Below are 24238 nucleotides of genomic sequence, written 5' to 3' on the forward strand. Positions count from 1 at the left end.
CGCCTGGGTGCGCGAGACGGACCTTCGTGCGGGGGTCTCTGCTGCCGGAGCCCCAGGCTCCCTCTGGAGGGAGGTCTGGGCCTCCGGTCCTACCACCCGCAGGTGCACCACCCTCGGCTTGTGGCTCTGGGCTGGCTCGTGGGGAGGTTGGGAGGCGCCTGTCCTCCGACCTGTGGGTGTGGGAAGACACAGGTGTTGGGAGGGAGGGGGCGCAGCCAGTTTCCTGCGGGAGAGCGTGGGGTATGGGCCCGTCCTTCCCCACTCCTCGCTCTGCACAGCTAAGCTGTCTGTGACGTGCCTGCAGAAGCCCCTGTGTGGTCTCTGTGGCTGACCCCATTGACGCCCTACCCAGTGGCCAGTATGGCTGAGTCAGCCTTCCATGGTGGATATTCACTCAGCCTCCCTTGCAGCTAAATCGTAGGCTTGTAACTGAATTTTAGCCAACGAGACTAAAGTCAAAATCTTCTGAGGAGCGTCTGCATCCAGGAGGGCCGGGCAGGGGTCCTTGATTCCAACCCCAGCGCTGCCAGTAGGAACGGGCAGTGGGACTTGGGCTCCATTTTGCAGGTGGGTCACTGGAGCCGATGCCTCTGAGGTCCTCTCAGCTCTGATTGGGTTCTTGAGGTCGGGCCTGTGTGAGAGGGCAGGGACCCGGAAGCCATTGGCTTGGCCAGGAGCTCCTCTGGCCGCGTGCCGGTCAGGGGTACCACGGCAGCTGTCCCGGAGTAACTGGGACACGGGGAGAAGGCGCTACAGAGAACCCGAGCAGGTGTGGGCGCCCAGGGTTGGTCAGGTGAACTCACCACCCAGAGGACCATCTGCTGAGCCAAACAAGTGGGGGTGGTCTGCAAGGTTGCACATGAGGCCCAGGGTGAGCCATCCGCTGCTCGGGGCCATCCAGCACCCCCTCCCCAGGGGTGACAGCTCCCTGATTGTCCCCACCCCCAGCCACAGGCTGCTCACCTGCTCAGAGGAGGGCGTAGCACACAAATCAGCGTAATCCCACCCCCAGCCACCATGATTGGCTAAGGGCTGCACAGGTAGCCAATGAGATGCAAGGAGCTGTAGGCTCAGGGAATTTCCCCGAAACAGAGGCAGCCTCTCCCCAACCGAGTAGGTGTGCCGTGGGGAGATGTGACACAGCCACCTGTGACTCTTAGGGGGCCACTTGGAGACGCTGGGGGCTACGGATAGAGCCTAACAATGACGGCAATAGGAAGGGATCCTTGGTAACATTATTAGAGTTGCTGGATCGGGTTCTGCCTGAAGCTGGAGCTAAGCCTAACCTTTTGTGTTTTATGAGCCAGTAACTCTGACTGATAAAGTCCTGCTTTCAGGCTCCTCCAGTGCGAGCCGAGAATGGGAAGGTGCTTGGCAGTGATCAGTGTGAGACCCCCCTGGATGGGGATTCTTGGTTCAAAGAGAAACCGTGTGATTAGAGCTTAGGTCATATCATTTGAGGTCTAACTGGGCAGGTGACAGTCCCTCTCAATTCCAGAGGCTCAGACCACAGCCAAAAGAAGAGAAGACACAGGGGTATAGGGTCCCTGTCTCCAAGACGCAGGGGAGGAGGCAAGTAGCCTTTATGTGGCCCCAGAGGGGAGTGCTTGACCAGGATGAAGGGGAGGGGGAGCAAAGACGAGAGAGCGTCAGAAGAAGGCAGGTTTAGCTCCCTTTGAGGAAAAGCTTTCTCACAAGGACTGCTGACCAAGAATGGAATGGGCTGCGTTCGGCGGTGGTGAGCTTCCCAGCAGAGGAGGTATGTAAGCAGATAAGGGACTTCAATGGGTGGAATTTTGGATAGAGTCAGACTAGGCAATGTCTAAGTCTTCCCACTGTGAGGAATTAATATTTCCCCTAAATTATTTAAGGGCTTCAACAAGCAAAATGAGATGGGGGGACAGCCCTTATTCAGAGTTTCCTAGCAGAAGCTGGGCCTCCCCTGCCTGCATCCCCTCAGCCACTGGCGTCTCAGAAGCCGTGTCCAAGAGCGACTTCCTGCGTCAACACAACAGTAAATCTCTCAGCATGCTCGCTAGGTGCCAGGCACTGTTCTAGGGCTTTGAACATTTCCTCACAACAACCCCGCGAGGTAGGTACCATCATGCCCTCCATTTTGCCAGAGTAACTGGCTCAAGCCGCACAGCTCGGAAGTGGAGGAGCTGGGTTTACACCCTGGCCCCTGGCTCCAGGCCCGCGTCTCAGTGGCCCCGCCAGGTGCAGGGGAAGCTTGCAAGGCAAGCTTGGAATGGCCCAGCCCAGCTGCTGTCCTCGTTAGGTGACCACAGGTCACATGCAACGAAAGGGGGAAGAGGAAGCCAGCGAGGACGGAGTTCGGAGGGTGGGACGGATGAGGACACACTTTGGAGTTTTCCAAGTGCAGCGGGGCTGCGGAGAAACAGAGTGGGGTGTTACGCTCGTCCAGCAGCTGGTCTCTAACGGCCTGTATCGCTGCCCCCCTCTCTGCTGGGTCAGTCTGCAGGGTCGTTCGCGTGTCACACAGACGAGCTGTAATATCTCCGCCTTGACACAGACGCAGCCACCCTCCCGCCGCACGGCTCCTCCACCCGCGTCTCTGCCTGCTTTGCGCCCGTCTTGTCGGCCGGCACCGCCCCACGGCCGGGCCTCCAGAGGCAGGGCGGCCCCACACCGCTCCCTCACTGGACGCCTCCTTCTCTCGGCTCCGGGAGACGCTCAACCTCCGCTGCACCCTTTCTTGTCTGCTCTGCTACTTCCTCCTGGCCCCTAACCCCCGCGGCCCTCGGCACCACCCGAGGGCCTCCTCTCTTCTTCGTGTGCACTCCCTCTGTAAGGTCTCAGCCGGTGCTGTGGCTTCAAGCACCAGTGGCTTCCAAATCTGCCTCTAGCTCTGGCTTCTCAGATCTGGTTTCCCAGTGAGCTCCCCAGCGCAGCTGCTGCCTTGGCATCTCCACCTGGATGTCCCACAGGCATCTCCACCCCGCCTCCTTCCTCCAGCTGCCTCTCCTGCTCCCCCCGTCCCCGTGTAAAGTGCCGTCACCCACTTGGCCACCCAAAGAGTGTCCATTGGGTTTGGCCACCTGGAGGTCATACGCAGGGCCTAGTCCAGGGGGGCCGCAGCAATGGTGCTGGGCAGAGGGCTGCAGTATACATGCTATTCTGTGGCACCTACAATGCTTGGGTCCGTGCAGGCGGCGGTGGGCGGGGAGAGGGGCGCAGTCCCTGCTCTCAGTGGTCCTCTGGGTGGAGACACGGGACCATCAGGCAGGGAGGACACAGACAGCCCTCACTCTTCAGGGCCGTGCCCGCTGGACGCAGGGCTGGACCTCCCCCAGACAAGGAGGCCGCTGGGTCTGCAGAGCGGGGCGGGCGGCCTGAAGGAGGCAGGACCTGGGCTTGAGCAGCGTGAAAGAGGCCTGGGCAGAGGAAGTAAGGTGGCAGGTGTTTGGGGACAGACCGGGGCAGCAGGGCCAGGGTGGCGGGCTCGCAGAGCGGACCGGAGAACGGGTGAGCTGGCCCTCACCTGGCACCCTGCTCTGGGCTGGGCCTTGGTGTGCTATTCTGGGCAACTCTCATCCCTGGGCTCTGAGGTTGCTGTTCCTCAGAGGATGAAAAGATTATGTCACAGAGGTGTTGCGGGCAGGACGGTGATCCGGACCCGGGTCCACGCCCTGCCCAGCCCGACCTCCCCACGGCCCACTCCCTGCTTCACAGGCCCCACTGAGCTTCATACTACAGGTGGTGGAAGCTGTGTTAGGCTGACCCAGATGGAATTGCTGACTTTTCCTGCTTTTGACCTGCAAAAGGCCACTTGAGAGGGGTTCAGGCTAAGAGGACACGTCTGTGTACTATTTCTTTTTTTTTTTCTTGTGGTACGCGGGCCTCTCACTGTTGTGGCCTCTCCCGTTGCGGAGCACAGGCTCCGGACGCGCAGGTTCAGCGGCCACGGCTCATGGGCCCAGCTGCTCCACGGCCTGTGGGATCTTCCCAGACCTGGGCACAAACCCGTGTCCCCTGCACCGGCAGGCAGACTCTCTACCACTGCGCCAGCATGGAAGCCCTGTGTAATATTTCTTGATTGACTGACTGCAAACCCTCACTGCAGTAGTTTGTGAAAGGCTTTGTTGGAATAGTCCGGCCTTAGAAATCTGACAGCTCTTGGCCCTGGGGCTGGACCACAGGGCCCAGTGGTTTAATGAGGGTTTCCCATAAGAACGAGATCCCTGGGGTTGGCTCTGGGGAGGAGATGGAGTGACCTGGGGGCAGGTGGAGGTCACCTGTGCCCCCCACCCTGGGTGGACTGAGTGCTATGGCCCCCCTGACTTGCAGCTCCAGCTTCTTTGAATGCTCCAGCCCCAAAGTCACAGAGAGGACCCTGTAACCTGATAAGTATGTGTCTCTTTCCACCCACCCCCAGGCCATCAGCACTTGCTGTCATGGCCATTATCTGGAAAACAGCCCTGACCCTGCTCTAAAGCCTTCTGTGTCTTCCCACGGCTGACCAGAGAAGTCCAGATCCCCCCATATTCCAGCCGCTCCCCAAGCTAGTTTCCGCAAGTGACGAACCTAAGATCCGGAGGAGGAAAGGATGTATTTTGTTCAAGAGGGTCCCACAGGTGGCGAGAAGTCCCCCTGCCCACCTCCACTTCTGCCCTCCAGTCCCCACTCTACTCTGGCTGCCAAAGGGAGCAGAGGTCAGCTCTGACCCCGTCCATCTTCCCTGCAAAATGCTTCAGTGGCTCTCTGTGGCCAAGAGAAAGAACGCCAGTGTCCTTAACACAACCTCGAGGGTCCTTCACGGTCTGACCCGGCCCAGCCCTCCAGCTTATGGCTGCTGATGCCCCCTGGGCATGGCAGAGCCCAACCCACGGACCCCCCGGCGCGTTGCCCTCTAGGTCCTTGCATGTGATGACCACGGCCAGCACCTTACTGTGTGCCAGACGCTGCTCTGAGTGTTTTTTTTCCCGTATATATACAGATTTAATTTTTAAAAATTGAAGTATAGTTAATTTACGTTATGTTAGTTTCAAGTGTACCGCAAAGTGATTCAGTTATACTTGTGTGTATGTGTATGTATATACATACACACACATAATTCTTTTTCAGGTTCTTTTCCTGCGTAGGTTATTACAAGATACTGAGTAGAGTTCCCTGTGCTCTACAGTAGGTCCTTGTTGCTTACCTATTTATTTTATAGATAGTATGTACGCTCTGAGTGTTTTAATGAAAAAACTCATCTATTCCTCCCAGCAGCCCTAAGAAAAACTTATTCTCATTCCTGCCATTTCACAGATGAGAAAACTGACGTCCAGAGCTGGGGAAACTTGCTGAGAGCACGCAGCTCCTTCGAGCTGCAGGGTGTACCCATCCCGAGCTAGTTCTGCCTGGAAACCCCTGCTGGTCCTTCAGCCATGCACCTGCCGGGTCCCCGACACAAACGTCGCTTCCTTTCAGAGCTTGCCTCCCTACCTGGATGCCCTGAGCTCCCACGGTCTCCAGCGGCTGTTGTGCTGTGTTTCCCCCAACAGACGGCATTTCCTGGAGGGCAGCCAGCACAGGACAGAGTGGCCCATCAAGGTTTGTTGAAAGATGAATGCAGGAACGGATGAATGACACCATTGGCAGTAGTTCACGTGACTAGCGGGGGCGGGGGATTCCAGCTCCTCCCGTCCCTCTGCTCTTGGATTGTTCCAGAAAGACAGGAGAGCGCTAGCTTTGGAGCCACGGACGGGGGCGAGTCCCAGCCCCATCACTGCTGAGTCCCATGGATGGGGGCTGTCAGAGGGGTGGACCCTCCAGGTGAGAGGGTGAGGAAGACCTTCCCAAACTGCAGGCATTTTGGGTCACTGGCCCTATTGTTGACTAATACAGATTTCCTTTCATAGGAAACATTATCACCAAGAGTAAAAAGCCACTGTCTCTTGCCATAAATAGAAGGTAACCAGAAAAACAAAGACAACAAAACAGCCAGTTCTAGCTAGATCCTGTTTTCAGGCTGTTCTTTCTTTGTTAAAAAGAGAGGTTGGCTAAGGGGAGTTAGAGATTCACCAGGTCAGTCCAGGACCTGAGACAACCAGGACTGCAAAGACCGGCAGAGGCCCTCGCTGGCCTGTGACCCCACGTCCACCCCGTGCCCACCTCGGGCCACTCTCCTCTGGGGGCATGGAGGGGCTGGGGGAACTTCTGGGACCTGCAGAGACTCCTGTCACCCCACAGGCACAGCGGAGCACCTCCCTCTCAGCTCCAGGCCTTCCTGGGGAGAGGCGGGCCCTCGGCTGCCCACTCTCCCCTCATGCCCGGACAGACCACGTCCTCGTGTCAGCAGGGCGTCCCCTCCAGTTGCGCACCTCTGCATGCCGCCCTGAGCCCCGAGCGAGCCTCCCTCTGACGCCTTCTTCCTGCTGGAGCCCGGCGGCCAACACGATCTGACAAGGGCCAGATGTTCCCCCTACTCCTTCCAGCCCTGGCAGCTCACGCCCAGCCCCGGGCCACCGACGGACAGAGCCTCCCTTGGTTCTGCAATGCAAAAGGGGGTTCTCGGGAGCTGCCTGATCTGGGTTCCCCCCCGCAGGACCGTGGCTTCGCGGTGTGACGCTCCGCAACTGCCCCCGCCCCCCGGCCTCCATCTCAATCCTCTGTTCATTGAGCAGAAAACACTGATGGGCCCTGGGGTGCCATGCAGATGAAAAGAAATAATGGTACTTTTTTTTTTTTTTTTTTTTTTGTGGTATGCGGGCCTCTCACTGTCATGGCCTCTCCCGTTGCGGAGCACAGGCTCCGGATGCGCAGGCCCAGCGGCCATGGCTCACGGGCCCAGCCGCTCCGCGGCATATGGGATCCTCCCAGACCGGGGCACGAACCCGTGTCCCCTGCATCGGCAGGCGGACTCTCAACCACTGCGCCACCAGGGAGGCCCCGAAATAATGGTACTTTTAAACATGGGGAGCTCCTGCCTCTGTTTGGCACTCGGATAAACAGGTGTGTGTGTGTGTGTGTGTGTGTGTGTGTGTTTTAAACAGTTAAGTATTTAGTATAATGTGTACTAAAGACAGTTAATGAACCATTTTAGTTTCATGTTTATGACAGTGATAAAACTTCCTTTTAAATTAAGTAAAAAGAGTGAGATGACGTAAGGCAAAATAGTAACTAAAGGATAGCAGCACAGGTGCTCTGCAGGTACGGTGAGAGATGACCCAGCCCCTAGGAGGGTGTCTGACATGGGGCAAACGCTTGGACAGCAGCACATCATAAGCTGTGGGCACTGGCGGAGCCAAGCTCTTGCCCTGTCCCTCAGCCACTCGTTCTATCCCCCCCACAGCAGAGGACCCCGCCGCTAACATACTGACACCCTCTTTTGATAATGGATATTTTGGAACATTCCTGTGCTGTCCCTAAATGAGCTAATAGACCCTGTCATTACACATACTTTGAAAAAATTAATGTGATGCCTTGTGATTTAAAGGAGAAAGGAATTTTATAACATACATTTCAGTAAGCAAATGCTCAGATATAAAGAAAATTTCAGGTGCTTAAAACTATTTATAATGGCCAAGTTTGAATGTGAGAGAGGTAAGGTCATGTTCAGTGGAATGTTGTTGACGCTCTTTCCCTATAGTTGACATTTTGAAATAAGGACTAGGAAAAGGTATCCAGATAGATGGATGGAGGGACAGATGGACAGACAGATAGACAGATATGCAGACTCCCTGGGACGCAGAGTAATGAATGCTAGTGGACACAGGAACTCCTCACCAGCTGGTAAAGCTTCACAGATGTTGCTATCATCTGTCATGTGGTTATGCAATGATGAGCCACCCTTGGAAAATTCCAAACAAACCAAAGTATAACCTTCCCTCAACTCACACAGCATTGCATTCTTGCAAAATTCTTTGTATATTAAACCTGTGCAAAAAAAACTGTTTGTATGGAAAGCAGACTTAGGACCTAGGCTCAGCTAATTGCAGTGAAAGCAAGTTTTTCACAGAACGAACACACAGCAGGGTATTTGGAAGTCAGGTGCGGTACAAGGCAATCCTGGTGGGTTGTACGGGGCCTACCTGGAGGCCTCTATCCCTGGAATCCACCCCCAAGTGCTGGCAGCACCATCCTCCTAGTCACTGAAGCAAACAGTCCCTCCCCACAGATTTCCAGCATGTCTCTGGGGGAGATATTGCTCCCATGGAGACACCTTGTCCTCACCACATTCACAGGCTGCAGGGATTAGGGTGTGGGATCTCCGGGGTCATTCCTAGAAAGTCTGCCCACCCGCACAGTGGCCATGGTGCTGCCATAGCAGGACAGACACTTCATTGGAGAGAAAGGAGAAGGGAGTTGTTCGGGGCTGTACCCAAGCCAGTGGTTCATGGTTGCAACAGGAAAGGAATTGGTGGACAGGACACCCAGGAGCTAACAGAGTCGATCGGCAGCTTGGAGGACCAGGCTTGGGCAGAAAGTAAGGGAGGGCAGACCCAGCTGGTGCAGGAGCAGAATTTCTAGGAATGACCCCCAAGATCCCACACCCTAATTCCTGCAGCCTGTGAATGTGGTGAGGTATCACTCCTGGGATGGTGTTATGTTATATGGGACAGCTGACCTTAAGCTGTGTCACCTCGTCACACGTGTCCCTTTAAAAGCAGAGAACTTTCTTGGCTGGTGCAGAAGAGGAAGTTAGGGAGATGTGAAGTGTGAGGACTTGGGTCGTTGCTGGTTGGAGGGTGAACAGGGACACAGGACATGGCATGTAGAGAGCAACGCCTGCTGACAGTCAGCAAGGGATGGGGATCTCAGTCCTGCAGCCACAAGGATCTGAATTCTGTCAACCCCTGGGTGAGCTTGGAAACAGATTCTTCCCCTCAGCCCAAGGTCAACAGCACCTTAATTTCAGCCTTGTGGGAGCCTAGGCAGAGAACCCGGGCGAGCCTGCCTGGACTTCTGGCCTGCGGAATGTGAGATCATAAGTGGATGTTGTTTTGAGTGCCTACATTTGTGGTAATTTGTTATGGTTGCTAGGAACCAAATACAACAACCCAAACAATCACACCCCATCTGTCTTGTTGGCACAATCTCAGTTATTCCGTCAGGCACTGAGTGGCCAAGTGCTTCCAGACAGGAGATCTGATTGGTTTAAGCTGACCATGATTGTTCCTTCCTTTTGCCAAGGATTGGTTTAGGAACAGGCATGTGATGTGATCCTGGCCAATGAGAGATGAGGGGAGGTCTTCAAGGAGGGTCTCTGGGATCAGAGAAGTTGAAAAAGGAAGTTATTTTTCTATCTCTGGATGTGGCAGTGATGCCTGGGCCATGGCAGCTATCTTGTGACCATGAGGGCCCTTTGCTGATAGGCCAAGATGACAGGCTAAGAGTCGAAAGATGGAGAATTGGGTCCTTGCAGACATCACTGAGCTGCTGTCCCCTGGACTTCTCATGCAGGATTATCAATGTCCCTGTGGTTTAATCCATTGTGAGTTGAGTTTTCTGTTACTTGGAACCTAAAGCACTGTCACTGATGAACACTTCACAGCACTGCTTGGGGGTTAAATGAGGTTGTGTATGTGAAGTCGTTAGTGCAGTGCATCATAACCACAGGTGCACAGAAACGCTGGCCTCTGTTCCCTCCTGCCTCAAGCCCTGGTTGAGTCAGGGTTCAACCAGAGAAGTGGGGCCAGTAGGGGATGCCCATCTACATCCACGTCTATAGCTACAGTGCTGTCTCAAGAGCTTTGTAACCAGGAAGTGGCCTCTGTGCTTGGGGGGCCAGCTCAGTGAGTCTGAAATCCAGAGGCAGGGGAGCACACAGGTGGGCTAGACCCTTGGGCACAGCAGAAATTGTGTCCACAGGCAGAACCTCTTGGTTTCAGGGAAGCCCTCAGCCTTGCTTTAAGGGCTATCAGGTGATTAAATGGGGCTCACCCAGATTAACCAGGATCATCTCCCTTACTCAGAGTCAACTGGTTAAAGACTTTAATTCATATGTAAAATGCCTCAAGGCAACCGTAGGTTAGTGCTTGAACGACTTGGGCTGGAACCAAGTAACTCAGCAAGGTGACCCAGCCAGAGGCCATCACACCCCTGCATTCAGCTTTTTCTGAAATGGATAGAAAACATTACTCTCATTTGCTTCCCTCTCTGCATTCACCCCTCTGACACCCAGTAGCCCCCGAGCTTTGGGAAGCTGCAGGGCAGACAGGACATGCAGGGCCTGGCCAGGGCTGGCCAGGAGTGGGGTCGCCAGGCCGCCAGAGGTCCTGGAGGCTCGCACACCGGCTGCCTTTGCTGTGTGGCGTTTCCTGAGTGAAGGCTCGCAGGAAACAGAGACGGGTGTGTGAAAACAAAAGAACAACAGTAGGAAGAAGAGCTTGAGGGGGGGCCTTGGAGGAAGAGCCGAAAATAAGTCGTGAAGAGGGGAGTGTGCAGACAGGCCTCGGGGCCTGGGAAGCCTTTTTGACTGTTCCTTGTTTCTGGTCCCTACCTGAATGCGGGGCACCGCCTCTACTGGAGGGTGGGTGCAAGGGGGTGTCTCAGCAGGCCCCCCACAGTCCGAGCTGCTAATTTGGCTCTGCAGTTCATCCCACAGATGAATTGTGTGCTGGGGACACTGTACTTACCAGAACGGCCCGACCTCCTGGAGCCTCCCTTCCCCTGGGCGACATGGACCCCGGTGAAGTCACAACAAAAGTAAATGGAGGATGGAAAGGCCAGGGGCTGTGCGAGATGACAGGGGAGCAGGCTGGCTGGGCCGGGGCCTCTGAAGATGTTGTGGGATGTAGCCAAGACAGCTGGGTGGATGCAAATTAGTCAGGAGCTGGCTGGGAGCAGTCGGGGAACCCTGTGCCTGCAGTGGACCAGGGAGGGGTTTGGGGTTCAAGGAGCAGAGAGGTCAACATGGCTGGAGGGGTGCGCAGCGGGCAGAGTGGAGGAAGCTGGGGCCAGAGTGGGGGCCCCATCCCTCAGGGCCACGGTCGTGGCAAGGAGGCCCTCAGTCCAGGTGTCTCAAGACATGACTGTATTACTGTATCTGGAGACGGGGCCTTTAAAGAGGTGATTAAGTAAAAATGAGGTCCTAGGGTGGCCCTCGTCCAACGTGACTGGTCTCCTTGTAACAACAGGAGGTTAGGACACAGACATGCACGGAGGAATGACTGTGTGAGGACGCAGGGAAGAGACGGCCGTCTCCAGGCCAAGGAGAGAGGCCTTAGGGGAAACCAGTGCTGCCCACACCTTGATCTTGGACTTCCGGCCACCAGAACTGCAAGACGGTGCACATCTGTGGTTGATGCCGCCCAGACCATGGTATTTGTCACGCAGCCCTAGCTGACTAATACACTGCCACTGACACACTGTAGCAAAGCAGCCACGTCCACCGTGCCCTCTCCTTATTCATCCCGTGTACTGTCACCTATTGGTCAGCGGTCTCCCCCCAGGACGTCAGCCCCATGAGGGCAGGGACTTTGCCTCGTTCATGGCTGTTTCCCTTGGACCCAGGGCAGCACAGCACTCTGGGCATGTGACAAAATGTGGTTGGATAAGGAACAGTCAGTGGTTAATTCTGACAGAAAATCGTGAAGAGACCCCACGGAGAATCTCTGTCCCCTCCCCGCTTCAGGGTCTCTGATGTCAGTGGCTCCAGCCTTCTCTAAGTCACCTCTGTCCTCTCAGGAGGATTCAGGGTAGGTGGTGGGAGCCTCAGGCATTTCCCATGGTCCGTGCACCTGCCTGGTCAGGAGGAAACACCTGCTTTTCTGGGCCAGGCCCTCTGCTCAGCAGTGGCCGCAGGGGCAGAAAGGAGGGGCATTGGGCACCATTGCTGCCCACAAGAGCTCCCAGTCGAGAGGGACTGCTGTTCTTTGCAGAAGCCACCTCCCCTTCAGCCCATCCGTGAGACCCAGGTCCGGTGAACCAGAGTGGCAGTGATTGGTCCAGAGTAGTCACATGACACCCCGCCAACTTAGCCAGTCAGCATCTTCTAACATCCCTGGTACCACTGATTGGTTCAGGGATGGGCGTGACCCATGTCAGGATAATCAAGAGTTAATCTAAGGATTTTCTTGGAACTGCTGGGAAAGAAATGCTCATTCTATTGGGTTACCCCAGTAGAAGGATTGGTGCTAATCCTGGGCTCAGAGGCCCAGACATCCACTTTTTCATCTTCCCTTTGCTTGGTGCCACACTGCAGCCTTCGCTCATCTTGGATTCTCACTTTTAAGAGGAAGGTCACGAGGTGGAGTTGGTTAGTTTTGTCTCATGGCATCCTTCTCTTGTCTCCTGATAACAGCATCCACTTTGCTTTCAGGAACTGTCCCGCCCCCTACCTAGCATCCACCTCTCCCAGACCACAGGGTTGAGTGTGCGTCCTAGTCCCAGCCGGCTGGCGTATCCTAGCGCCCTGGCCGCAGTGATGGCCTAGATGTGGCCTGTCACCCAGGGTGGGCTGGGCAGCGTTCTTCCCTGAGACTTTATCTGTAGGTGCTGGGAAGCAGTATGCCGGTCACTGAAGTTGGAAAGTTACGGATCTGGGGTCACTGCAGCCTGTCCCCTCCCGTGTGGAGCTGGAGTGCGTGAAACCAGGGACAAGCAGAGATTCGGGACAGATGGACAGTGCTGGTGGCACGCGATTTAAAGTCTGCTCCCTGCAGGTAAGCGCCAATTGATGACAATGAAATGGGTGGACTCCTTACTATGTGCCGGGCACAAGTCGAAGTGCTTTTTACACGTTATCTCATTTAAGTCTTGCCTATGATGTAGGCACTAAAATTAACCTCATTTTCCAGATGAGCAAACGGAGGCAAAAACAGGTAGAGTCAGAGCCTCTCAAGAAGTGTCAAGGCACCAAAGAAGATGGACAAAGCAGGCAGTGGCCAAAGGCGACTGACTGGTCTGGCACTTCAGGCCACCCTGGGTCCTGTGCGGCTGCCCCTGACCTGGGAAACCGATATCGTGGTCCTCTTGTCACCTGTGTGCCTGAGGCCACCCACCTGGCTTGGAACTGGGAAAGCAGGGCTCGCGAACGTAGGGTCTCAGAGCATCCCCAACTAACCTCGAGAGCACAGAGACGAGGCCTGTTCCCAAGCCCCGAGGGAAGCAGCACGAGAGCCCCGGACTCTTGGGCCCTTGAGGACTGAGTCCAGCCTGGGCTATGCCCTGACGGCCTGGGTGACCTTGGCCAGATCACCTCAGAGAGGGACTGTATCCATCGAACAACTCAACAGGTGGTCCCCGGCTCCGCTGCCCTCTGGGGCCCCGCTCCGGCTGTTGGGCTCACACGGACGTGCACTTGTGGTTTCTGGGCAGGCCTTGCTTTTCTGAATAGAAACGAACAGATGTCCCGTGCTTTCTGCCTTTAATAGCGTTGGGGAGGCCACGTGTCTTAGGCACATCGCAAAGACTCATCACAGAGCCCGCCCCGGGCTTCTGGTCAGGAGCAGACAGTGAAACCCAAACCCCAGTGTGTTCCAGGCACTGTTAGGTGAGTTCCTGTAACTTTCGGCTGAAGCGCATCCCTAACTGATGAACCCGCCGCTAGAGATGTCTTCCCAGCTGCCCCTGGAAGGTCATCTTTACGCAGGTGTGGTGTGACCACCCACGTGCCATACTGGCCGTAGTGGGTAACCTGTGGCCAGTGGAGCTAGAGGTGTCGGGGATGCAGCGAGACATTGTAGGTGGGACTTGAGCTTAGGTCCAGGCACTGTGGCTTCTTAGCAAACTCTGGCTGCAATCTCGGGGAGATGTAGCAGGGGGATAAAAGGTCCGGTAATCCCCCATCGAAGGCTTCCTGTGTCCCGGCCGGACCCTGAGGACCCAGGAGGAGCCACAGTCACCTGACACCCCCCTCCTCAGCCTGTACGCAGTGGGATCCTTTGCTGAACTGGGCTCCTGGGGGTCCGTGACTGTGAACGTGACCAGGGAAGGTTCTCGAGGCACGGTGCTCACTCCCACTGACACCTGAGGTCCTGGCTCACCATCCAGCCCGCAGCGCATGACGTGCCCGCGACACATCGGAGCGCTCTGTTAACACTAGGGTGAAAGCCACTCGTGTTGGCTCTCCCCGACCCAGCACGAGGTGAGGACACCAAGGCTGGCTCCGGGTGACCCCTTGCTGGCTCCTCCACCCAGAGGTAGGTCCCCATCGTCAACCTGGCTGCTGCCTGTGGCTCTCATGCCTGTTTCACCCTGCAAATCCTAAGGTGCTGTCCTGGAGGAAGGCTCTGACCCAGAACGGAGAATGGCAGGTTGAGGCTCTGCCCAGCTCCAGGTAAGGCCTCCAGGTGTGGGGCTGGTGGTCCATCCCTTCTCAGGCACTGGACCCAGATATGGTCTCCTCACCAGCCTCCTTGCCTCTCACCTCCCCTCCTGCCCATTTGCCCTTCACAGGCAGCCTGAAGGGTCTCTCTGAAGCTCAAAGTGATCACTTCACTTCTGTTTCAAGCCCTTCTCTGTCTCCCTCGTTCTCTGGGGTGAAGGCCTCGTGCCTCAGCCTGGTGCTCAGGGCCCTTCGCCATCCTCGCCTGCCCTTCCAGCTTCCTTTCCTGCCACTTTCCACCTCAAACCCGCCAGCCACAATACGTCTCCTTGTTCCCAAGAGGCACCAAGGCCTTCACACCTCCAAGCCTTTGCACTCACGGCAACCTGAATCTGGGATACCTCAGAAAACTCCTTCAACACCCAGCTCAGATGACGGCATTCCCCCAAGAGGTGCCCTAGCCAGCGTCACTCACGCTGCGGTCAGGGTCCTGTGCTTGCCCGCACTCTGCAATTCTGGAAGGACCCTGACACTCAGCTTACACTGCCCACTCCTTGTGGCGGTCTCCACACACACAGGGTTCTCTGGGGCCGGGCTCTGTTCATATCAACACCACCAACCACCACTACCATTACTATTTATGGTGGGTACTGTGATAAGGGATAAATAAAATAATAATCTCCAGCATTCGTCGAGAGTTTTCTCAAGGCTAAGCGTTATTCTAGGTGCTTTGTACATATTAGCACTTTATCTTCAAATTCCCTATGAGGTGAATATAATAACCGTTATTATTCTTGTCACCCTCATTTTACAGATGAGGAAAAGGAGGCTCACAGAAGCAAGAATGACTGAGACATGGGCTTCCCTGGTGGCGCAGTGGTTAAGAATCCACCTGCCAACGCAGGGGACACGGGTTCGAGCCCTGGTCCGGGAAGATCCCACATGCAGCGGAGCAGCTAAGCCCGTGCGCCACAACTACTGAGCCTGTGCTCTAGAGCCCACAAGCCACAACTACTGAGCCCATGTGCCACAACTACTGAAGCCCGCATGCCTACAGCCTGTGCTTGGCAACAAGAAAAACCACTGCAATGAGAAGCCCACGCACCACAACGAAGAGTAGCCCCTGCTCGCCGCAACTAGAGAAAGCCCGCACGCAGCAACGAAGACCCAACGCAGCCAGAAACAATAAATAAATAAATAAATTTATTTTTTAAAAAAATGACTGAGGCAGGTCAGAGTCCAGAGCTGCCCGCTCAGCCTGCACCTCCCTGCCCCCACATCACTGAACACACACGTCCAAGGCAACAGGGCCCCACCCCACTTCACAGATGAGGTAAGTGAGGCACAGGGGGAGGGGCCAGCTCAAGGTCCCACCGTAAAGATCTGGAAAAGCTGGGATTCAAGCCCAGGTTGGGCTGGGCCTCCTGAGCTTGGCCCTCCACCCACCGAGCCCCCCTCTGCATCTCAATGGCCCCGGGTGGGCCTGCAGCAGGTGCTGGGCCAGCAGTGTCCCTTTGTGAGCCCGGGGTATTGTCCCCTGGACAAAGGCCTCAATTCCCACTAGCGGCCACCCACACGCTCACTTGTAAGGATAATGGAGTCCGCAGCCAGCCGCCCCCCAGCTCCAGATGGCGCCCCCCGCCCGTCTGTTTCCCTCCTGACCCACTGACTCTGCGCCCACCCCCCATCAGGCCGGGCTGCTGCACTGGGGCGGAAGAGAGGAGGTGGCCTTCCCAGGCCTCATCTTTGTGTCCTCAGCATGGTGGCCGGCCCAGTGGGCTGCCCTACGCCTCCCGCCCCCCATCCAGCCCAGCCTTTTCATCCTTCCCAGACAAGGACACAAAGCCACAGAGGCGGCCCCTCCTCCGGCTCCAGCTGAGCGAGCTTTTCTGTCTTCTGGGCGTTGGAGCCCAGGCCCTGCCCAGCAGTGCTGGCCCCAGGCAGCTGCCCAGGTGTCTTAAAGGCCCAGCTTCTCCTCCATGGCGCAGAGCATGGGGCAGCAGAGCAGAGAACTGGCTGAGACCCGGGGCTTCAAGAGAACCTAGTCACCGGGTGGAGGATGGTTCCCCCCGAAGCAGGATCAGGCCATTGGAGCACTCGGGGCTCGCCTGGTGCTGGACTCCTGCACGCCCACGCCCTTTCTGCCAAGACGGTTTTGAGGCTGCATCCATCCATACGCTTGTTGGTCTGTTCACTTGTTCATTCACCATCTTACTGGGAGCCCTGGGCTTGGTGCTGGGCCCAACAACGTCAAGGCATCGTGCTTCCCTAGGAGGGCTCACGGGCTGGACCAGGAGGCCAGTAATAAGGGTCCTTTTGGCCTATCCTTCCAGCAGGTTCTGAAGCACTGAGGCAGGCAAGGTTGGTGACGGTGCAGGGTGCCCCCCACTACCCCAAAGCGTTCAGCAGCCTGGGAGAGCTGACTTTGAGACAAGCCTGTCCTGCGTTTAAGCAGGCTTCCTTCCGGGGCCTCCACTCAGAAACTCTCCAGTTGCCACAGGGGGGCTGTTCCCGAGACAAGAAAGGGGATTTGGGCTGTGAGTTCCCAAGAGGAGCAAAGGCAGGGCTGTGTGTTGTTTAGCATGTTTGGGATACGTGCTTCCGTGATTCTTCTGGGAGGATCTCAGTCTTAGAGTTCGACAGGGTTGGCTGTGGGTTTGTATATGTTTGGTGGGTAAGTGACTAAAGTTTGGTCAATCAGAGCATCCAATCATCCTGGCCCCCTGATGGGTTCTGGGATGAACATGTTTCCAGGTTTGTCCATTGAGGCTCAGCCTGGCACTCCAGTGGGATAGCTCCGACAAGAGATGACCTTTCGAGATGTAAGTGCCCCAGAGGCTACCAGGGGAGAGAACTTGCCTGAGAGTGAAGCAGAGCTTCCATATCCTGGTGACATTGTTTGAGTACCTGGATCCAGCCATGCCTGAAGCTGGACATGCTTAAACTGTACTGAGAGCCAGCTTTTTTAAGCAAGTCAGTTTGAGTCAGGCTTTCTGGCACTCATCCAAGAGACCTGGCTGATAGGAAGAAAGAGAAAACAGAGGAGAGAAAGGTGGAGAGGGTTTGGGTGTAGTTTGGGAGAAGTGACAGGGAAACACTCTAGATGGATGGGGGCAGAGGTTAAATGACACTGTATAAATCGTGATGTCAAATATTCCATATGAAAATATTTGCATCATTGCAACGTAATCCGCGTCTTCCCCTCTGGATCATCTGTCAGGGTTACTATGCTCACAGATGTGGTGGGGGGAGGGACTGTCTTGTGCGATTTGGAGGAGCTGAGTCCCCCATCTGGGACGAGGTGGACCGCGGAGACCAGCCGTGGGAAGCAGAAGCTGATGGGGTTGTGGTGGGCCGGGTAATCCTCCGCAGACTGGGCTGGCTGGGCGAGCCCAGGCTCTTTGCCCAGCTCCAGGAGGCTGCGGGCCACGTTGACACGTGGAATACTTGCATCTGATGCAGGACTCCCATGGTTCTGAAAGCAGCAGTTGCTCTCTTGGGGCCCCTCTGCACAAAGCATGTTTGTGTCCCAACATGGGTGTTCATGGCCTGTTCCACTCGGGCCCAGGAGAGCCTCAGAGGGCAGTGGGCATGCCTGGACCAGTTCTGTGTACCCAGGTATCCGCACAGGGCTTTGTCCATAGAAGGTGCTTAGAAAACGTGGTACGAATACATGAGTGTTTCCAATGGCTTAAATATTTACTGTCTGTTCTCTTAGGTTCCTGGTCAGGATGGCGGATTGAGGTGCTATGGGAAGCTCTCTTTCTATGTACAAACACACAGAAGTGCTGGATAGAATATAAGCATTTAAGATAATCCAGAGTCACAGTCAAAAACGAAAAGGTAAGACGCGCAGCTTGTGTGGGAGCAGGAGATGGAGCTGAATTGCCCCTGAGGGGTCAGGACTTGGGTTCTGAGGCCCAAGCGGGGAAGGGGCAGGAGACCCTCGTGCTGAGTGAAGACAGTGAGGCCCCTGCATGAAGCCCAGGGCCATCCAGGGCCGTCTCATCCACAGAGGCGAGAAAAACCCTGCTGACTGACCTTGGGATGTTACCCTAAGGTGTGGAGCTCAACTTCTCCCCACCTGTGTAGTGAGAAACTCTGAGCTAGGAAACGCATTTAGAAACCAGCCCAGAATCAGGCCCTGGTTGGGGCAGAGGGCGAGCTGCATGACCCTGGAGACCAGGGGGACCCTCCAGGATCCTGGCTTCTGCTAAAGCTAGGCTCCTGGGCCGCAACCACAGAGCACACTGGGAACTCATCATCACGACGGGAAGAGCTGGGCAAGCTCGGGGTTACAGCAACCCCAAAGAGACGCGACAGAAGGAGGTTTACCTGAGAAACAGGGAAAGGACTGGGTAGAACCCACAGCAGAGGACTGAGTGGGAGGGAAGAGAAGGTGCAGGTTTGAGAAAGAACTAACTAGAAGTCTGAGCAATGAGGAAGAGACTTGCTGAGACTGCCCTTGAGGAGGTGGCAGAGAAGGGGAAGGAGGTTTGATTTGGAGTTGGGAAGCTCAGCTGAGTTCTGGATCCATTAAGCTTGGCTACGTGACTAGTGTTCTCAACTGTTCTATCCCCTCCCCTTTCCTTTCTCCAAAGAGGGAGAGCTTTGGGGGCAAGTCAGCCCACAAACCTGCAAGCTCTGACTACAGAAAACGGGGAGAGGAGGTTTGCTTCTGGGGCTGGGTGAGGTTTAGGGACAGGGAAGCAAGTGACAACCATCACCTAATCACCGTGTGAAGGTCACTCTCTGGTCCTTGGTTTCCTCATTCACTGGGCATCTCCTTTGGAGCCTCTGCAATATCTGTTCCCTTTTTCCTTCCTAAGAGAGCCTCAGGTTGGTTTGGGGCATCAATATCACCAGACTTTCTTGCAGGTAGGGGCAGCCACGTGACACAGTTCTGGCCAAGTTGATGGAGGTACAAGTTCTGGCGGCAGAAAGTGGGGGAGCCTCTCCCTGAATACAAAGGCAAAGCTCACTAGACGAAAATCCTTCCCACCCCCGATATCACTGGTCCTTCTTATGCCTGGACAGCAGACATGAGGCCTGGAGGTGCAGCAGCTGTCTTGTAACCATGAGTCAGCAACAAAAAAGGTAAAGTGGAAAGACAGAAAGAACACAGGCTGTGGGGGCAGACAGACCTTCCTTTTCCACTTTCTGGCTGTGTGGCCTTGGGTACGTCACTTAACTTCTCAGAGCCTCACTTCCCACAGCCTGTAAGATGGGGATAAAACCTCTCCCTTGAACAGTCCTTGTGAGGATTAAATACTGCGTTGACTACGGATCCACTTTTTCTCCTGTTAAGAGCTGTCCCAATGTTTGGAGTTACTTTTACAATCATGCTGTGACAGCTACTTTAGAGCAAAAGAAAGAAGAGACCCTTTACTTCTCCTCTTGGAGAAAGTTCCAAGGCGGGATACGGGCCTCGAGCCAGAGGGCCCTGCTCTTTGGCCGATGAGCTATGCAAACAGGAAGTGACTATCCAAACATTTGGAGCTGCAGAAGGCTAGCCCAGAGCCAGCCTCCTCTCTCCACCATGGTGCCTCCTCGTCTCCCCACTGGGAGCACCTCAAAAGTCAAGGACATGGTCCCCCCAGTGAGGAACCAGGTTCAAAGCCACCCCTTCTGGCTGCCCTGCCCACCTGCCTTTCGGGCTGAAGTCAGACTGCAGCCTCTTGTCCGGCTCCCAGTGTCTTCTGCCGTTCCCCTCTCCTTCCATCTCTTTGTCACAACTGTAGCCAGGGTGATTTTTTTTGCAGTGCAAGTCTGTTCCTGTCGCCCCCTTGCTAGAACTTTCCCATGGTTTCATGCTCTCTCGAGGGAAAGGCTGAAGACCTCGCCACAACCATTGGGGTTGGCCTGGCCTCGGCCTGCCTCTCCAGCTTTACCCCTCCAGCTGCTGTTTTAGCTGCTGGACTGGGCCAAGGTCCCTCCTGCCTCTGCGCTTGGCCCACACTGTTCCCGTTTTCTAGCACGCTCTCCCCCGTCCCCCTCCCTGGCCCATCTCGCCAGGTAACGTCCCACCCTCAGCACTCCACTCCCGGGTCAGGTCTGCAGGCGCTGGCTGAGCCTGCAGCAGGCATGACGAGGGCCCTACTCTCCCTGACAGCAGGCAGCCAGCTGTTGCCACACATCTGCTCACGTGGGGACCTCACACGCTCACGAGTGCTGCTCAGGGTGAGGATTTCGGAATGTCTTGTTCAGAATGACACCCCCTGTGGCTGGCATAGTCCCTGTGCAGAGCTGGTGCTCAGTAAATGTGGAAGGCAGGCAGGCCGGGTGCCTTGTGATTTGAAAGGGAGTGAGCTCTGTTTACCGAGCACCTAAGTGAGTCAGGCAGGGCCTCACTGCCTCTTCACAGCCTCCCTGGCAGGCAGGGGCCCCAAGCTCTGTTCCATCCAAGAGGAAACAGGGACTCCGCGGGGGACCGTGACTTGCCCAAGGTCACACATCTGTCAGAGGCCCTGCCAGGATTTGAACCTTGGTCCCGTGCCCAGCTTCCTACCCTGATGGAGCTAGCACAAGGGATCACTGCGCCTCTGTTTCCTCACCTGGAGAATGGGGACATAACGGTACCTACCTCACAGGTCCGGTGGCTGTGAGGACTCAGTGAGGTTAAGTGCTTAGCTCACAGCCTGGCACACCTTAGGTGCTCGGTAAGTGTTAGCTGTTGTCATCGTTGTTACTGCACTGATCAAAGAACAAATAAGAACAAATATATCCTATTGCCCCCAGCGAATAGGCAAATGGAGGGGCTTTATGGGTGAACAGGCCCACGGATGGATGGGTGGGTGGATACCTGAAGACGTGAACAACGCGGGGACGAGTTGAGGGGAGGAAAACACACCTGAGGTTCAGGACAACAGGAGCTGATCTGGGGCACCCGGGCCGCCGGCTCACCTGCAGCGCCGCAGCTCGCCCTCCAGCCGCCGCACCCAGCGTTGCAGGCCGGGCACCTGCCGCGCCAGCGCCTCGAGCTCGCGCACGCGCGCCAGGCTGCGCAGCACTGCCTGCCGGGCCTCCTCCGCGCGCCGCCGCACCTCGGCCTGGCCCCGGCGCAGGCGCCCCGCGCGGGCCTCGGCTGCCGCCAGCGCGCCCCGCGCCTGCCGCAGCTCCCGCGCCGCCGCCATCTCGGGCCCGCCGTGCGCCGCCTCCTGGGCGCCCGCCTGGCTCTTCCAGAGGCCGACCTGCAGAAACAGGGCAGCAGGGCAGGCGGTGAGCGCCTCGCGCCAGACCCCACCCGGCCCAGGGCGCGTGAGCAAAGCAACCCGGCACGTTTCTCGCGCTCGTGCTCGCAGCCCTGGGCCCATCTGAACTCGTTTAACCCTCGCCCTAACTCTACCGAGGCGGGAGCTCATGTCGCTCCGTTTTAATGGATGCGGGCCACTGAGGCACAAAGCCCATTCTGTTGTTTGCACAGTTCCAGTGAGTCCCAAACGCCTGCGCTCTTCTCTGCCCACCTCCTGCCCTCGGGGCACCCCGCTCCCCCGTGCTCCTCCGCCCCCGAGACTGGGGAGCCCTCTATGGGCGTTCCCGCCCCTCCCCGCTGTCTGCTGCTAGGCAGCCGCCTCATTGAGGGTGCGGTTTTCTTCTGTCGTGTTCACTGCTGGGCGTCCGGCGCCTAAAACAGGCCTGGCACACAGTAGGTGCTCAGCAAATACTTGGAGAACTAATGATCCTGGACGATCTTATTCCACATAATGGCAGTACTTTCCCGCCCCGGCCTTGGCTTCTCTGATGCCCGCTGGCCGTGGCCCCTGAAATCCACGCCTTGCACTCCTGCGCACTCCCTGGCCTGTCTCTACCCCTCAGGGCTGTGACCCCGGGCTGTGCGGGGAGCGGGCAGGGCTACTAGAACGTCAGCTCCCTCCTGGCCTGTGGTCCCTTGGGTCAGGGGCCGTCTGGTCCTCGTCTGACCCCCACCCCCACATGGCCTTTGACACACGGCTGGGCACAGCGCTCAAGTGCTTGTTGACTGAATTGCAGATGCCTGGGCTGGGTCCATGCCTCTCTCAGTGCCTGGCCCCCGCAGCGCTGAGTGGCCAGACCTGCCTGGTCGACAGTGACACTATCTAGCATCGGGACACCAGGCCTGGCCCTGAGGGAGGCCCTCCAATGTTTGTTGAGTGACTGCGCCGAGCTGCCTGTGTACCTCATTAGCTCCTTAAGGGTGGGGACAGGCCTTTCTCACACCTTATCTCCTAGGCCTCCTGGAATCCTGGCACCGTGGAGAGCTCCGGAGGCGTATGTGTGTGAGACTGCCCAGGTTTCCTGCGAGGGTCCACGGCTGGGTCAGAGAGGCAGGATGAGATGGGCTGTGTGTGTCTGGTGGCGGAATGGTTTTCTCGGAGGGACTGGAGTTTTGGGGGGCTGGAATGTGTGATGTGAGTAGGGGAGGGGACTAGAGTGTGTTGGAGTGGAATGGGGTGGCTAGGGACAGGATGCAAGTAGGCTGAAGTGGGGAGGGCTGCCCTTTCTCCCCGTCCTCTTCCTCTGCCCAGCAGGGGCTCTGCAGCCAGCCCGCTGTCAAATGCCCCCCCCCCCACCCCCGCCTCCCGCCCCATTCCGTCATCACCCTCCGCCCCAGGGCCAGGTGCACCTGCAGTGCTAGGCAGCGCGCGTCACTGCTCTGCAGCGCGGCCCGCAGGTCCTCCACCAGCTCGCGCAGGCTGCTGTTTTCTTCCTCCAAGCGCGCCAGGCGTTCGCTGTCCGGGCCGCCGTCGGGGCCGGGCGTACGGGGCGCTCGGCGGCGGCGGCGCGGACGGCGCAGGCGGATCTGCGTCTCGATGTGCTCGCTGAGAGCGCCGCGGGGCAGACGGGGCCCGGCGCGGGTGCCGAAGTAGCCGCAGAGGCGCGCGTGGAACTGGCGGAAGGTGAGCTCAGGCGGCTCGGCGCGCAGTGCCAGGCGCGCTTCCTCCTCCGCATCCGCCTCCCCATCGGTGGCCAACCCAGTGATCACATCCCCGGAGTTCGTGTCTCCCGCGGCTGTATCCCCGGCGGCCTCCCAGGTGGCGGCAGCCTCCTCGGCGCGCAGCCCCAGCACCGCGCAGAGCGCGCGGAAGTCGGCGCGGGGCAGGCGGCCGGCGCCTCGGCAGTCCAGGTGGTGGAAGACCTCCTGCAGGTACTGGTCCAGGCCCGTGGCCAGCACCACGATCTCGTTCTCCACGCCTCGGTCCAGCCCGTAGTGGTGCGCCAGGGCGCTCAGCAGCCACTGCGTGCGCCGCGCTGGTCGCTGGTACGGGTCGCCCGCCGCGCCTTCCACGCCGGTCCCCGTGCCCGGGCCGCTGGGCTCCATCGCCGCCAAGCGCCGCTCCTCGGGTCCCTCCGCCCCGCCACTTCCAGGGGCGGCCCCAGAGTTTCTTGAAAGGAGGGGCTTAGCGGTGGCGGTCTGCTTGGAGCAGTGCCGAGGGCCGTGTCCAGCAGCTGCGCTGGCCTGGCAGGGCGTCTGTGTTTATCCGGGTTGGCTTGGAGGGGGCTTGGTTAGGGGACCCAGGAGCCCCGAGACCCCCGCGGGGCCACCCCTGCCTGCTCTCCCTCCTGATCTCTCTTCTCTCGGTGACCCCTGCACTCTTCTCCCCTTGTCACTCCCGGGGCGCCCCTGGCATCCCCTCTTTTCCTCCCATTCCCGGGTCTGTCTGCTTTCAACTCCCCCCCTCTCCACCCAGCTGCGTTGTGCAGAGAGTGTGCCCCGAGACGGGGACAAGGGGTGGGCTCGGGATAGGAAGCTGGGGAGGGGCTGGAGGGTGGCCCCCCGGTCTGGTCCGCGCCCACGCATCACTCCACCCCTTCTCGCCAGAAAACCTTTCCAGGGTAGCGCCGCAAGCTAGCTGGGGCCGAACTCTACTCCCGTAAGTACGGAGAAGCCCCCCTCCTCTTAAATTCAGCGACTGGGTTCCTAAACCCGCTTCTCGCTCCACCAGGGCTGGTGCAAAGGGGCTCACGTGGTAACTAGAGCAGAGGAAAACCCAGCTCCGAGAAGTGAGGGGATGCGTTAGGGCCATCCCGCTGGATAGAAACTGA

At 57.3% G+C, this 24238-nt stretch overlaps 1 protein-coding gene across 1 annotated transcript in view; it reads right to left on the reverse strand.

Moving 5' to 3' along the window:
• Positions 1 to 23864, reverse strand: part of EFCC1 (EF-hand and coiled-coil domain containing 1) — a 33477-nt gene extending 9613 nt beyond the window's left edge. The window contains exons 1-4 of the mRNA XM_081246470.1: positions 22818 to 23864; positions 21119 to 21405; positions 632 to 729; positions 23 to 170 (exon numbers count right to left, since the gene is read on the reverse strand). Coding sequence (XP_081102596.1) covers positions 23 to 170; positions 632 to 729; positions 21119 to 21405; positions 22818 to 23513 — 1229 coding nt within the window. The 5' untranslated portion in view covers positions 23514 to 23864. The remainder of the gene's footprint in view (positions 1 to 22; positions 171 to 631; positions 730 to 21118; positions 21406 to 22817) is intronic.
• Positions 23865 to 24238: the final 374 nt, after the last annotated feature.

Source organism: Mesoplodon bidens (genome assembly GCF_964165515.1).
Source record: "Mesoplodon bidens genome assembly, chromosome: 10".
Classification (NCBI taxonomy): Eukaryota; Metazoa; Chordata; class Mammalia; order Artiodactyla; family Ziphiidae; genus Mesoplodon; species Mesoplodon bidens.